General features: G+C 51.0%; 1 protein-coding gene across 1 annotated transcript; it reads left to right on the forward strand.

Annotated features, from left to right (window-relative positions):
• The first annotated feature begins 3,006 nt into the window (after positions 1 to 3,006).
• Dbndd1 (dysbindin domain containing 1) lies at positions 3,007 to 14,245 on the forward strand. Its single transcript, XM_041650361.1, is given in 5 exon segments — positions 3,007 to 3,176; positions 3,178 to 3,259; positions 9,274 to 9,405; positions 10,188 to 10,328; positions 13,088 to 14,245. Coding segments are annotated over 5 exon segments (654 nt in total). The 5' UTR covers positions 3,007 to 3,035; the 3' UTR covers positions 13,246 to 14,245.
• The last annotated feature ends 1,624 nt before the right edge of the window (positions 14,246 to 15,869 follow it).

Here is a 15,869-nt window from a genome sequence, read left to right on the forward strand (position 1 = left end):
AGATCCATCTGCCTCTGCCTTCTGAGTGCTGGGATTAAACCACCCCTGCCCAGCCAGAAAGTTTTAATCCACACCAAGCAGTGCAGTTCAGAAGGCCAGACACATGACATCAGTTTCCTGAAAAATCCTAGAGCAAACGTTGATACCCACAAATCAACTAACCAATCCTCTAAGGTTTGGCTCCTCTCAAAACCAGTTGGTTGACTAATTAAGCTACCATAGCCCGCTGCGTCAACACACTGAAGGCATAGATGATGGTTTGACAAAACTGGTCTTTATCTTAGAAGTAAATGTTGAAATATTCGAAAATGAAATGATGAGGTGTGTTTAGAAATTTGCTTCAGAACATTAAGTGTAGAGGAAGGTGGCTGAACACAGAGAAGGCCACTTATAACCTGGTTACTTGTTGGGTTGGGGTTAAAGGTGGGCATATGATGCTGTTCTCCCTACTGTGTGTTTTGAGAAGGTCCTTCATGGATATGCAAAGATAAAACAGACGCTGGCTCAAAAATCATACCACCTGTCAGTGACAAGCATGGACATCTTTGACAAGAGCCTGTTCCTATCTTTCATCCGGAAAGCACCACTAAACAAAAATTGCTGTTACCAGATACTGACTGTGGGCTGGAGAGATGACTCAGCAGTCAAGAGCACTGACTGCTCTTCCAGAAGACCCCAGTTCAATTCCCAACACCCATGTGGCAGTTCACAACTGTCTGCAACTCCAAGATATGACACCATCACACACACAGACAAACATGCAGGCAAGACACCAGTGCACATAAAATAAAAAATAAATCATATATAAACATACTGTCTGTGTAACAAGGAACCCTAGAGCACAGAGGCAATACAGTACCTAACCGGTTTTGCTCATGAATCTGAAACTTGGCTATGACTTACTGGGGCAGCCTACCCCGCCCCCTTATCACTCTCTTCCTGGAAAACTCAAAAGTAGCATTTGGAACCACCTGAGCATAGTCAGGCCAGCTGTTGGCCAGGATCTCAAAGAGATTGCCAGTCAGAACATACACAAGTGAAGTCTGGGTAGCCTGGTTTTCTCACCACACGGTGACCTGGTTTTTACCGGAGCCTTCCAAGGAAGCTGGACTTTTCTTATGACCTAGCCTTGGATGTCACCTGGTATCACATCTACCGTTCTCCACTGGCCGATGCAGTCACAGGCTCTGACAACAATGAAGTGCCCTGATGGGAATGGTTCCGGAAGGATCACATCCGGTGCTTTGGGGTTTGTTTGTTGAGACAGGGTCCCCTGCAGCCGAGGCTGACCTCAGAGCGGCTGTGTAACAGAGGATGATCTTGAACTCCTGTTCCTCCTGCCTCTACCTGTGAAGTGCTGGGATTCTAAGTGTGTAGCCCCATGGTTGGCTCCATGGCATTTTGAAAAACACAACATTGCTGCCCCAGCTGACTAGGAGTGGCCTATGCCCAAACACTATGGTCAGTGGTCACCAAGGTGGTCAATGATCTCTCTCTCTCGTGCTAACCCTATACCCTAGCTTTGCCCCAGGCAGGGAACTAATGACTAAGAATGACCATTTACCTCAGCTTCAGAGGGCCTTAACCAGCAACCAGCAGGTAGCTGTTTCCTTGTTTTGTAAACTAAAGAAAAGCAGAACTGGGGCTGGAGAGATGGCTCAGTGGTTAAGAGCATTGCCTGCTCTTCCAAAGGTCCTGAGTTCAATTCCCAGCAACCACATGGTGGCTCACAACCATCTGTAAAGAGGTCTGGCGCCCTCTTCTGGCCTTCAGGCATACAGACAGAATATTGCATACATAATAAATAAATAAATAAAGAAAAGCAGAACTATTAACTTTCTGGAATTGGCCTTCAGGCTCAAAGGCCACAGACTACCTAGGGTCCACTAGATCTGGGCAGGAAGCCAGAGCTTTCACTCCCATCCTACTGAATGAATGAAGCTGTTTGACCACTGCCCTTCTAGCCGTCCATTCTGCCCGGGGCAGGATCAAACTTATCCATCAGTTCACCTCTCTCAGGATAATGAACCCATCTTCCCGGATACTTGCTTTGTTTCAAGTTGGGCTTTCTGACTTCTAGCCCTGAATATGCAACCTGGGGAAAGTTACTGTCTCTGAGGTCGGCATCTTCAGCTCTCTGGGAGGAGTAAGGAGATACTGTGTGTTTTAGGGTTAGCATTGCTGCGATGAAACCCTACGACCAAAACAACTTGGGGAGGAAAGGGTTTATTTGGCTTGTGCCTCCACAGAATTATTCACCATCAAAGGAAGTCAGGGCAGGAACCTAGAGGCAGCAGCTGATGCAGACGCCATGGAGAAACTTGGCTTGCTCCTCATGTCTTGCACAGACTATTTTTCTTACAGAACCCAGGACCACCAACCCAGGGTTGGCACTACCCACAATGGGCTGGTACCGCCCACATCAATAATTAATAAGAAAATGCCCCACAGCTGGCCATTGCGAAGGCATTTTCTTAATTAAGGTTCCTACCTCTCAGATGACTTCAGCTTGTGTTAAGTTGACATAAAACTATTCAGTACCCTGTGCAATGCAAGCAGGCCGGGTGCAGGCAGGACTGGCGTTTAGAGATGGGACTCCAATTGTGGGCTCTCAATAGTCCAAGGCCTTCTTTATCCAGGTCACCAACCCCTGAGCTCCACCCCCGGCCTTGAACTCTCAGTATGGATTCATATAGCATTAATTAAATCCACAAGTCCAGGTTTATAGGATGAGGGGTCTGGTGCTGCTTTGACCCTTCTTGTACGACCTCCTTTTCTAGCTCCGCCAGGCGCCTCACGTAGTTGGCGCCCCACAAATACTTATGGATGGATGGACCGAAGCCCGCGCAGCTTGTCAGTGCGCAGGAGTCCTGGACTGCGGTGGCCAGCTGTAGCCCTTGGTCGACAAAGGGGGCAAAGGGCTACGACCCTGCTGGAGGAGTAGGGGTGTGGGGATGGGGGTTGTTGTTGGCCAGGTCGGCAGGGGGCGCCCGAGGAACAGGGCGGGGCCGCACCTGTGCTGCTGGCTGCTGGAGATGGGGAGGGGACCGGCGCCCGAAGCAGCTGCGCGCCCCGCCCCGCGGCCTCCTCCCCGCCGCCGCGGCCCCTTGGCTGCTGCCCCGATGCGCTGCTGCCGAAGCTCGGACCCAGTAGTCGCCAGAGCAGTTGATGCATCCGGGCCGGCTCGCATCGCCGCTGCCCACACCCCTCGCGGACCCCATTGGCCGCATGGAGTCTCCGGAGAGCGCTGGTCGGGGAGGTGAGTAGGATCCAGGTCCCCCAAACCCCAGCAACAAACCGCAGCCCCTCCCTCTTCCTACTGGCCCCCTGCTCCCGAGGCCTGGAGACCGGCGGGTGCCTCCTGAGCCCGCCCGTCCGACTCAAAGCTGGGGGGCGGAAGAGGGGGCCGGGCCAGCGCCTTGGAAATGTATGGGGACCCGACTCGGGAAGCACAGACTGCGTCTCTTCTGCTCTTCAAGCTCCGGGTTCAGAAAGCCTTGCTAACTGCCCTCCTAGGCGGTGGCGAGGGGTTTCACCCTGAACCCCCTACCAGCCGAGGCTGGGAGTGGGGGAGGGGCGTGCCGGGACCCGACTTCGGGGTTTGGAGAGGCGATCCTTGGAGAGATGCTACCCGCTTGTTCACGCATAGGCTTTGTTCGCCCCAGCGGCGAAACCGGGAGGAATGACAAGAGGCGGAAGGGGGTCTGGGGCTCCGGGCTGAGCTGGGGTTTTGGTGAGGTCATGGCGCATGCACCCGAGCTCCTGGTGCTGCAGGGCAGCGGTGTCCGTGCTGCCCAGCGGCCACATATTTGGAAGGGAAGATGTGAATGGTATGTTCCCTTCTCAGCCTCTCCCAGCAGTTAGGGACCCAACAGAGGGTTAAGGTCCCACCCGAGTCTGCTCTTCTTGGAGTCTGCCCACAGGCGGCTGGCTAACAATAGGGGGGAACTCTTAAAATCACCTCCCCTCTCGGCTTTCCAGAAAGCTTTTTAGGGATCAATCGCTGTGGGAAGTTGGATGTAAGCTAAAGTCCTTCGCTTGCCTAGCCATGCCCAACACCTCTAGGATTTCCTGAAGGTCCCATCCCAAGGAGCTACTAGGTGCCTGAGGATTTGGCCAGCTTGTCATTCTGCTGACATGACGACTTCTTGAAGCCCAAAGGGCTGCCCCCTGGGAGCTGTCCCCAAGTTGTCTCCTGGTTCTGCAGGCGGGGAGTAATGTCCTGTTTGAGAACCCTTATCCTCCTAAGCACCAGACATCATTCGGCCCTTGGGACTGGTTGTGCTTTTTGTTGTTTTGTTTTTATGGGAGATCAGATTTCTTTTTAAAAAAAATTAATTTTTTAAAAAAGAAAACATTTTTTTTTATTTTACATACTAATCCCAGTTTCCTCTCCCTCCCCTCCTTCCGTATTCCCCCACCACACCACCCCCATCCACTACTCAGAGAGGGCAAGGCACATTGCTTTGCAACGGTCTAAGGCCCTCCCCACTACATCCAGGCCGAGCAAGGCATCCATTCAAAGAGAATAGGTTCCCAAAATGCCAGTACAAGCAGTAGGGACAAATCCTGGTGCCACCGCCAGTGGCCCCCGCAGTCTGCCCCTGCCATACAGCTGTCACCCACATTCAGAGGGACTAGTTTGGACCTATGCTAGTTCTGTACCCTGTCCGGCTGGAGTTGGTGAACTCCCATTAGCTCAGGTAAACTGTTTCAGTGGGCGTCCCCATCATGGTCTTGATCTCGTGCTATTGAAAGTCCCAGGACCCTTGGTCTTCCCAGCACCAGCTCTGTGGGTACCAGAAGGTAGATGGTTTGGAGAGCAAGGACTTGCTGCAGAGCTCAGGGCTGATTTTGAGCTGTGTGATGTTGGCAACCTGCCTGTGCCCCCTAAGTCTCCGTTAGCACATCTGTCAGTACATTCAGCCCCTTGTATAGGACAGAAATTTTTCTTTCCTTCTCTGAGAAAGGAAGTGCTTGCCCAAAAGCCTAGACGCAGATGGAATGGGTTGTTTCTGATGCCTAAATCACTGGCCGGGGCAGTCACTTAGTTCACCCGATTCAGTGAACATACACCAGGTACCTATTCTGTGCAGGTGCTCGGCCTGCTTGTAGGGAGGAGAAAACCAAGAGGGTTTGTGCTCTCGGGGCCTTTAGCGGTGTTTTCTGCATCCTGAGCTAGCAAGCTCTACTTTGTGGAACTTCATAAGGCTTCATGTGGGTGCCTGTGACTGTCACATCTGAGTGACCCTTTGTTTTGGAGCGTGTGAAACACACACACACACACACACACACACACACACACGCAGAGCCCACTTTGGTGGAGGTGTGTATACCACCTCCCAGGATCACAGCCAGGCTAGCTCATACAGACCTTATCAACCTACCTTCCATACTTTGCATCAAATCTAGACTCATTTTCATCAATAGCCATTGAAGAAACTACCTCCAAAAGGAAAAAAATTTTATAAAGTATCATAAAGTCAGGGTCTGACAATGTAGCACTGGCTATACTAGCAGTTGCTATGTAGACCAGGCTGGCCTCAAACTCACAGAGCTCTCCTGCCTCCACCCCCTGGGTGCTGAGATTAAAGGTGTGTACCATCATGACAAGCCTAATATACAACTCTTATACCTAAATAATTGGTGTGTGTGTGGGGGGGATCTCATTACGCAGCCCTGGGTGGTCTGGAGCTCACAGAGACCTGCCTGCCTGCCCCTCGAGTTGCTGGAATTAAAGAAGTGTTTGAGCAGCTGCTCCACCAGGCCCAGCTACTAAATTTCTTTCTTAAAAACTGTGCAGACCACGGAGTTAAAGCATGTGCATAAAAGTGTAAAAAGCCCTCTCCTTGAGAAGCCCACCTGAGCCTTTGGGGACCAAGTCTCTGTCTCTTCCCCACCTCTAAGGGGTCCCAGAGTCTGTAGAGAAGCAGAGGCTGTGGCCCTGCACTCGAGACTGAGAGTAGACGTGGTGTCTCAGCTTCCTTAAGATACTGAACTGATGGCATGGATTTGGGGAGTGAGATGCTGGGGAAATGGGGCTCAGGTAGCCCCTATTTGTGACCATTTCTCCCTCCTGGTGGTCATTTCGTTTACATTTATTTATTCGTATCATTAATTCATCTGTTCACTTGTTCAGTGGCACAAAGCATGGCCGGGCCTTTGGAGCACAGCAAGATTTGGGCCTAGCTTTCAAGCCACGAATGTACTAGAAATAGGCCAACAGCAAAGCCCTTAGGAAACTCAGTACCCTAGCTCCGAGCGCCACCCACAGGTTAGGGTAGCAGCAGCAGCCCCCTGGTCGAGGTTGTACCAGAGCCAAGGATCGCTGTGGAGTCCTTCCCAGGGCATCAGACACCCACTTCCCTCTATCCTGCCCAGGATGACTCCAGGAGATCTGAGCTACTAACTCCGACTGTCTGCCAGTATTTGACCCTGCCCTGGCCTGCCTAGTACGCTGGCTGCTTCCTAACTGGGAAGAACAACAGATTTTGTGGGTAGAGAATGTTTCTTCCCCCCTTCAGTACCTTGCAAAGAAGGTGCAGACTGACCTGGATGATTCTTAGCACAGCCGTTCATTGTGGGGGCTTGGGGTCATCCATTCAGACAGACAGAGATTGAGGGTCAGTCATTCATTCACACACACACACACACACACACACACACACACACACACACACGGACCGGGGTCATAGGCTTCCTCTGTCCTGGCATATTTTGACTTCTGGCTTCAAACTCAAGATCTGTCTGCTGCCACTTCCCAACTGCTGGGGTTGTAAGTGTAGCCACTACAGCAGCCTCAACACTGGTCAGTTTACTTGTTTGGAGACATTCTCACTGAGCCCTGCCTCCACCTCCCAAGTGCAGGGTCCACAGGCATGTACCACAAGAATGTTCCTGATGGTGACATTTCCATCTTCCTCATTCTCCCAGGGATTTGGCTTAGGACAAAGCACCAGGATTTTCAGGATAAGACAGGACCAAGGCCAAAGCAAGATGATGACATAAAGACTTTACAGATAACGCTTGACAAGTGTGCAGGACGTTCTGGGTTTGATCCCCAGGACCCCACACCAAGAGCTACCGCATCTCATTGACTCTCATGGACAAAATACGAAAGGATGCAGTAAGGCCACTGCTCTCTTGTCCCAGGGGCTGAAGACTCGTGTGATCCTAGGATCTCCAGTGAGGGGCGCAAGACAGGGGTCATGATTGCTATTTAGCTAAGGTCCTAGATGGGGTCCCCATCTCAGCACAATGCCCCAGAAAATAGAGGAAAGTGGTCAAGCAGTAGCTTTTCCCAGCACACTCCAATAGAACCTATAGTTCAGAGGCCCATAGTCCAAACACAACTGTGGCCTTCTATCATCCCCCTGCTCTGGTGCCCTTGGCCTCATCTGAGATCCCACACTCCCCCTAGGTCCTCTGCATCACGGATGCTCCAGTCCCACATCTGCTGCAAGCACATTTCATCAGGAAAAGCCGTCTAGTCTGACCTGCAGCTGTCGGCAGTGGGAGCCTGGGCTGTGGCCGCCTCGGTTCAAGTCTTGCTCACAGCAGCAGCTGCTTTTTCTCGGTGTGTTCGCTGTTCATCACCCAGGGCTGCCAAAAATAATCCATGGGACACTTGTGCATCCCAGCATAGATCTACAGATCACACGAGGGCTCTCATCCACACCAGGTACACAGAGAGCCTTCAGGTGGGGGTCAGACACACCATGAAAGACCTAGAAACCAGAGAGGAAAGTCTCTGGGAAGAGCCCTAGAGAACAGGGCAGGGAGGTTAGGAAGGTAGGTACGCTCTCCTCTGGAAAGATGGTAACTCGGGGGACAGGCACAAGGGGACACACCTGACTAGCTATTGGGATCTCTGGCAGGGTGTGAGGAACTGGAAAGGAGATGAAGAGTATCTGCTAAGGGCTCTGAGATGCCCCATGGGAGAAACTGCCAGGATGGGGCATGGTGATACAGGAGAGGCCAGAAGGCCACTAAGTGACAGCTCCAAGTGCTGGAAAGGAAAGTACAAGGACCAGTACTCCATCCCAGCAGATGCCCGAGGGTCTCTTGTTCTCCAACCAGCAGTGGTGGTGCACTCGGAAGGCAGAGGCAGTTGGATCTCTGTGAGTTCGAGGCCAGCCTGGTCTACAAGAGCTAGTTCCAGGACAGACTCCAAAGCTACAGAGAAACCCTGTCTTGAAACGCCCCCCCCCCCAAAAAAAAAGAAAGAAAGAAAAAAAAAGACAACCAATTCATTTTTTTTTTTTTCTGAGACAGGGTTTCTCTGTAACTTTGGAGCCTGTCCTGGCACTAGCTCTTGTAGACCAGGCTGGCCTCGAACTCACAGAGATCCACCTGCCTCTGCCTCCCGAGTGCTGGAATTAAAGGCGTGCGCCACCACCGCCCGGCCCCAATTCATTTTTTGAAAAGAACATTCACCAAACTGCAATGGGGCTGATGGTGAAGGATGATGGGATAACAAGGATACCACTTTCTACTTCACGTCTTTTTCCATTGACTCCAAAGACTATATAAGGTTTTGTTTTTTTTTTTTGTTTGTTTTTTGTTTTTTTTTTGGTTTTTCGAGACAGGGTTTCTCTGTGGTTTTGGAGCCTGTCCTGGAACTAGCTCTTGTAGACCAGGCTGGTCTCGAACTCACAGAGATCCGCCTGCCTCTGCCTCCCAAGTGCTGGGATTAAAGGCGTGCGCCACCACCGCCCGGCCTATAAGTTTTTTTTTTTTTATTGATATTTATTGAGCTCTACATTTTTCTCTGCTCCCCTCCCCCTTTCAATCCTCCCTCAAGGTCCCCATGCTCCCAATTTACGCAGGAGATCTTGTCTAACATAGGTTTTTATAAGGAAGTCAGTCCCCAGCAGAAAGACAGGAACTCACAGGTGGTCACCTTAGGCCAGCCAAAACCTAGACAAACTGCAGTATAGAGACAATAGAGCCTTACACTGGCAAACCTGCTGTGGAGGAATTCCCATACTAAGAGCTTCCTGGAGCTGCACTGCCGAGCAGTCTGTCTGTCTGTCTGTCTGTCTACTCTCAGATATCCTTTGCCTACCCAGGGAGGGCAGGTCCTGAGAGGGAGCAGCAGCATCTCTGCATCCTAAGGCCATGAACCAGTCTGGGAACCCCTGGCCACAGCAGCATGTCAGAGGACCTGACTTACCAGCTCCTCATAGTCTTCCCCAACCATCTCAGATCCCAGTCCTGGAGGGATGTGGGGGCTCCCCTGAGTGTGGAGGTGACACTATGTCTTGGTTGCAGACACTGTTAAAGAAGTCAAGGTACCACAGGCTGCCCTGAGTGTTCCAGCTCATGAGACACCTGTGACAGAGGGGGAAGAGCTTGGCATCCCAATACCAGCCCCAGGGTTCCTGCAGGTCACGGAGAGGAGGCGTAAGTATCACTGACCATCCCTGTGGCATAGAAGAACCCCAATTATTGGGGACAAAGCAGCCTGAGTGTGAAAGGCGGCAGCTCTGCCCAGTGATGGGCAACTGTGCATGCAAATTGCAAAATGGAGGAGCTGAGAAAGCTCTACAGTCTGGAGTGTGCAGAGCTATTGGACCTGTAGGTTTGCCTGGGTCTTGTCTAGTAGTGACTTTACAGAAAGTACCAGTTCAGGGAATGGCCCAATGGGTAAACTGACTGTTGTGTAATAGAACCTGAGTCCAGATCCCCAGAACTCCTGTAAAAACAAAACAAAACAAAAACAAAATGGGGTGGGGGGATTGGAGAGATGGCTCAGAGGCTGCTCTTCAGAGGTAGTGAGTTCAATTCCCAGCAACCATGTGGTGACCATCTATAGTGCCCTCTTCTGCATGTACGTGTACATGCATGTAGAACTCTGTGCACATAATAAAATCTTAAAAAAAAAAAAGTCGTGGTAGTACATGCTTATAATCCCTGAACTGGGGAGACAGGAACAGAGAGAATCCTCACAACTTCCTGGCCAGTATAGCCAAATTGGTTAGATGAAAATCCCCATCTCAAAAAAATAAGACAATGAATAACTGAGTTAGACAGCCATCAGCTTCGGCCTGCATGCATGTCACACATGTATGGAAACATACACATCAACCCAAAGTGCCAGATCACCCATGTGGGAGGAAACCGCTGAGGTGTAGTAGCCTGATCAGGTGGGACCGAGAGGTAACTATGTCTCCTGCAACCCCTAGAGCCTCTGAGCAGCGTCTCCTCTCTGGAGGTCCACTTTGATCTCCTGGACCTCACTGAGCTGACCGACATGTCTGACCAGGAACTGGCCGAGGTCTTTGCGGACTCTGACGACGAGAACCTTGCCACTGACTCCCCAGCAGGTGAGGCTGCACACTGGCTTGGGGAAAGGTCAGGGGGAGTCCTGGGGTCACCCAATTGTGTGTTTAGTCCTCATATTTCATTCTTATTTATATTTTGCACTATTTCACACATGCGAAGGAATTTCCTTCCTACCCTATCTACTTCTTCACTTCTTCGAGTGAACAACAGGAAGCCAAAGCTATTATTCCTTGCAAATATAATGCAGCACAAATTCTAACTGGCATTAATAATAAAAACTCGGAGTCAGCTATGGAGGATCAGAGAAGCAGAGCGGCAGCCACTACAGAGTTCTACCAGTGCTCAGACCAAAGGGGCAAGCCTGTCCTCAGACTGCTGCTCAGACTGCCTCAGACTGCACTGAGCTCCTGTCTCTTCCTGCCTTATATTCCTCTCTCCACCCAGCCATATCACTCCTGTCTCCACCTCCCTAGTGCTGGGATTAAAGGTCTGGGGTCCCAACTACTGGGATCACTTTTGTGTGAGCTCTGTTTTGTTTTTGTTTTTTTTTAAGACTGGATCAATTTCGTATAGACCAAGGCAGCCTTGAACTAACAGAGATCTGTCTGTCCCTCAAGTCCTGGGATTAAAGGTGTGAGCCACCACTGCCTGGCCTCTAGTGGCTTAGCTCTGACACGTTCACACCAATGCACATAAAATAAAGTTTAAAAAAATTAAAAAAAAAAGAAAGAAAAAACAAAACAAAGCTGGGTGGTGGTGGTGGTGCACACCTTTAATCCCAGCATTTGGGAGGCAGAAGGAGACAGATCTCTTGTGAGTCTGAGGTCAGCCTGGTCTGCAAAGTGAGTACTAAGACAGCCAGGGCTTTTATTACACAGAGAAACTCTATCTTGAAAAACAAAACAAAACAAACAAACAAAAAAAAACAAGCCGGGTGGTGGCGGTGCACGCCTTTAATCCCAGCACTTAAGCAGATCTCTGAGTCTGAGGTTGGCCTGATCTACAAGAGCTAGTTCCAGGATAGGCTCCAAAGCTACAGAGAAACCCTGTCTCGAAAAACCATTAATAATAATAATAATAATAAAAAGATAAAGAGAAAAGAAAAACAAAAGACATAGTTGGTTTCACTGTGTAGCCCCTGGCTGACCTCTTTGTAGACCAAAGTAGTCTCAAACTCTGAAGATCCAACTGCCTCTTATCTCCCAAGTACTGGAATTAAAGTTACCACCACATCTGGCATTTCAACATCTTAAAAAAAATGTATCAATGTGACTGACCTTCAGCTGTCCACTTTGTGCTGTGGGGTAGGAAAAGCAAAGGAACTGAGCCCCACCCACTACCAGCTTCAGCTTCTCCCACCCCCAAGTCAAAACATGTATACACGACCCGGGATGAGACCTATATGTACACTGAGGGCCTCGTGAAAGGCACTTGCCATCCTTTTCCTCTTTCTTCTGAGACAAGGTCTCGCCATGTAGTCTGTTGCCCTGAAACTCAGAGATCCACTTTCTTTTGCCCCCCAACTAAGTGCTGGGAAGTCACCATCCTTATTGAAGGAACTCCAGCCCCAGCGAGGGTCTGCAGATCAGCTGCTCACATGCTTCCTGGAGGTAGTTGGTGGTGTGACACACACACATACACAGACACACACACACATACACTCACACACATACATAGACACACACACACATACACAGACACACACACACATACATAGACACACATACACAGACACACACACATACACAGACACACACACATACATAGACACACACACATACATAGACACACACATACACAGACACACACACACATGAGAAGCTGTGGGCTCTGAGACAGGACAGCTACATGAAGGAGGACCCTGGCTCCACCTCGTGGGTGTCCTTGTCCCATGTCTCCTGCAGAATGGAGTTCTGCCTGATCCTGGTGGCATCCCTTCCTTTCGAGTGTGTGTGGGCGGAGCCAGGAATGCCCCATGACAGCTGTGGTGGGAACACATGTGGCTGGACATGCAGAATGGGGGTAGCTCAACTCCAACCCAACTGTGCCCCTAGCCCCATGTGGCCTGCACCCTGGAGAGGAGCTGAAGTCTCGCGATGGGGCACAGACTATCAGGTTTGCAGGGCCCCAAGCCGTACTAAGCCACTTAGGAAGTCAAGGCTTGGGCAGTGTCTTATCAGGTTCACATAGGGGACAGGGCAGATAATCTCAAGACTTAACTTGAGCCAGGGAGAGTGGTGCATGGCTTCAGTCCCAACACTGGGGAAGCAGAGAAGAGTGGATCTCTGAGTTTGAGGCCAGCCTGGTCTATGTGGTAAGTACTAGTCCAGCCAAAGCTATATGGTGAGCCAAAAAAAAAAATTTAAAAAACAAAACAAATAAAACTTGGCATTGACTTTAGTGACTCCTAGGGACATCAGAAAAGCCCTTGCCCATTATCTAAATCTTCAGCACAGTGGCAGACACCAAGAAAGCCTATGTAGGGGCTGGAGAGATGGCTCAGAGGTTAAGAGCACTGACTGCTCTTCCGGAGGTCCTGAGTTCAATTCCCGGCAACCCACATGGTGGTTCACAACCATCTGTACTGAGATCTGGCGCCCTCTTCTGGCCTGCAGGCATATATGGAGGCTGAACACTGTGTACATAATAAATAAATCTTTAAAAAAAAAAAAAAAGAAAGCCTATGTATACCCAGAAGCAGTAGCAACAAGACCAGCAGAGCCACAGTGTGGAGCCTCAGCCCCTGCCCACCCCCTGCCCCATTTTCCTGAATCCTAGACTTTTTCTGTGTTCTTCCCAGGTCTGCACCCACTATCTAGAGCTGGCTGCCTACGCTCCCCTTCCTGGACAAAAACAAGGGCGGAGCAGAACCGTGAGAAACAGCCCCCCAGTGACCCAGAACGACAAGGTACAGCTGTGGACACGTTCCTCACTGTGGAGGGGCCCAAGGAAGATTAGCACAACTCTATCTCTTCCAGAGTTGCTGAAGGGCTCGGCCAGACCACCATGATGGCAAATCAGGACAGTATCGACATAAGAGACACTTTCTGTTAACTCCAAGACTCCAGCCATCACTCGACAACAGGTCCAAGTCTGGGTGCCGGGCACCGGCCTCTGGGCACCCCAGCACAAGCACAGCCCAGTGGCCTTAGGTCCAGCTGGTTCCTGGACCCCGAATCAGGGATGACACTGTATGGAATCTCTGCCTTGGGATGAGAGGAGGAATGGAGTGGACAATGGTGGCCTCTGTCTTCTCAAGACTTGTCTCTAGGACAAGACGTTTTGTTTCTTGTGAGATTCCAAGTAGGTTCAAGGTATGGGGATCCAAGCCCATGAGAGCTGCCCAGGAACCTGTAGGGGGATGGATATCCAACCTCGGTGAGCTCTTAAGCCCAAAGTAGATTTGGTGGTCAATCATGGGCTGGCTCTACTGTCCAGCCGAGTGGCAGGGACAGGTTACTTCCCTAAGACTTGCACCCTTCCTCTGCCCTGGGCAGGTGCCACTGTTTGCAGTCTCACCCCAGGCTTGCTTCTCTGTGTCTGTGGGTGTGACGGCTCAAAGGCTGAGGAGTCACCCCGTGTCTTCCTTCCTTCAGAACAACAAACCTGAGTGACAACTCCCAGATTGCTCAGAAGGACAGAGTACCGTCTCCCCATTCCTGTGTCTGTCATAAGGGCATCTCCTCTGCCTGTCCTCCACATCCCATGCCTAGCTCATCCACCCACATCTCCTGTCAAATGCTCAGTTGGGAGGCTCTGACACTGTGGATCCGTCTCGGGAGCAGTTCAGGGGAGGCAGGGCCAATCCAGCCGCCCACTCTGCTGCGACGCTGGACCCTCAGTTCAGACGCTCTCAACGCTACTTTCATGTGCTTGAAGACAACTCTGACTACTGCTGTGACCACGAATCAAAGACTGGTTTTAAAATAAAGGTTTACTTGCATTCTGTCCCTAGGCCAACCTGCGCTGCTGGCTGCTGCTCACTGTCTTCTGAGAAAGACAAGGCTTTTGATCTTCATTTGCAGTGAATGCTCCTGGTGGCGGGGCGCGGGGGGTGGGGGGGAATGCCATGGGCTGCTTCTGGGGGGCTGGGAGCAGCCTCAAGGACGCTCCCATTTCAGAGCCGCTCTGCCTCTGCACTGTTGACCCATAAATGTGGGTTATTTCTGCCTGTCTCCTGAAATGAAAACCAACCCCGGTTTCCAAAGGACACAACCCAGCAGCTGCCTTTTCATCTCAAGGTATCTGTGAACCCTTGGCTCCACTCCAGCCTGCCAGGGTCTTACCCCCACCATCCACTCTTCCTGCTGCAGCTCCCATGGGGCACATTTCCAGAGTCCCTGGACCAGTGGTCCTTCTAGCCGATATCAAAGTGCCACCGGGAGCTCTGCTGTGCTCTTCCAGGCTGTCCTTATTTGAGCTGCATTTTAGGGGCAAGTGTCCTGGATTTCTAGTCCCCAAGTAATACAAAAAAGGAACCACTAAGAAATAAAATCCTGCCAACTCTTCCAGCCAACAAAGGTGTCCTGAGCAGAAGGAGCACTTTGTCCAGAACTCACAGGGAAGCCCAAACCTTGCTGCTTAAATTAACAAGAGAAATGAGGTGATTATGAAGCCAGCCAGGAGTGACCTTTCTGTAGGCTCAGGTGACCGTGACTTTCCACAGCGATAGTCAGGTCTACTGTGCACCTTCTGGGAATGGAGTGATTTCTGACACATTTCCCCTTTCCTCAGGGGGAGGCAGGCAGGGAGACGCTCTGCCAACCTCACTTGCTGAGCTGGGAGGAAAGGCCGGCTCACACCCCCTGGGCTCACACCCCCTGCTGGCCTTTGCTGGCATGCTCTCAGGTGTCCGGGATGGGTGGAGCAGCAGTGTGGTGTTACTTGTTCTGCTGTCTGGAAATGGAGCACGGTGACACACACACCATGTCACACAGAACAGACAGGAAAAAGGACTCCTCTGATGAGGTACCAGCAAAGCAACTGGATCAAACAAGGTGAAGGTGTGGGTGGCAAGCCATGGGGACACTGACCGAACAGGATGAGGTGCAGCCCAAGTGCACTTAGAAGTATGGCGACCACCTCAGGGTCTGTGATGCACACACTGCCTGTCCTCCACACCCCACAGCCCCGCTCCACCATCCCCATAGCCTATCGCAGGCTCTGACACTGTAGATCTACAGGAGCAGTCCAGGAGCGACAGGGCCAACCCAGCCACCCACCCCTCCGCTGGTCAGTGACTCTGGGAGAGTCCCACAAATATGCCGAAGTAGCAGCCTCAAACAAACCTGCGACAATGCTGGCTCTAGACTCTCTGTCAGAATCTACAATGTCACAGCCAAAGAATCACCCCTACCTCATCAGAGGGAGGCTAATACAAGACCCCCAGGACCCTAAGTAGCTCAGTGACTGAGACCATGATACAGGCTGAGCCCTGAAGATTTTAAAATTTTAATCATGTGGGGCTGGAGAGATGGCTCAGCAGTTAAGAGCATCAGCTGCTGCTCTTTTAGGACCTGGGTTCAATTCCCAGCACCCACATGGTGGCTAACCCTAAGCTGCAGCTCCAGAGGATCCAATTG

This window comes from Microtus oregoni, unplaced genomic scaffold (assembly GCF_018167655.1).
Source record: "Microtus oregoni isolate MIOR12 unplaced genomic scaffold, Mior012 000004F_ref0000308, whole genome shotgun sequence".
Taxonomy (NCBI): domain Eukaryota; kingdom Metazoa; phylum Chordata; class Mammalia; order Rodentia; family Cricetidae; genus Microtus; species Microtus oregoni.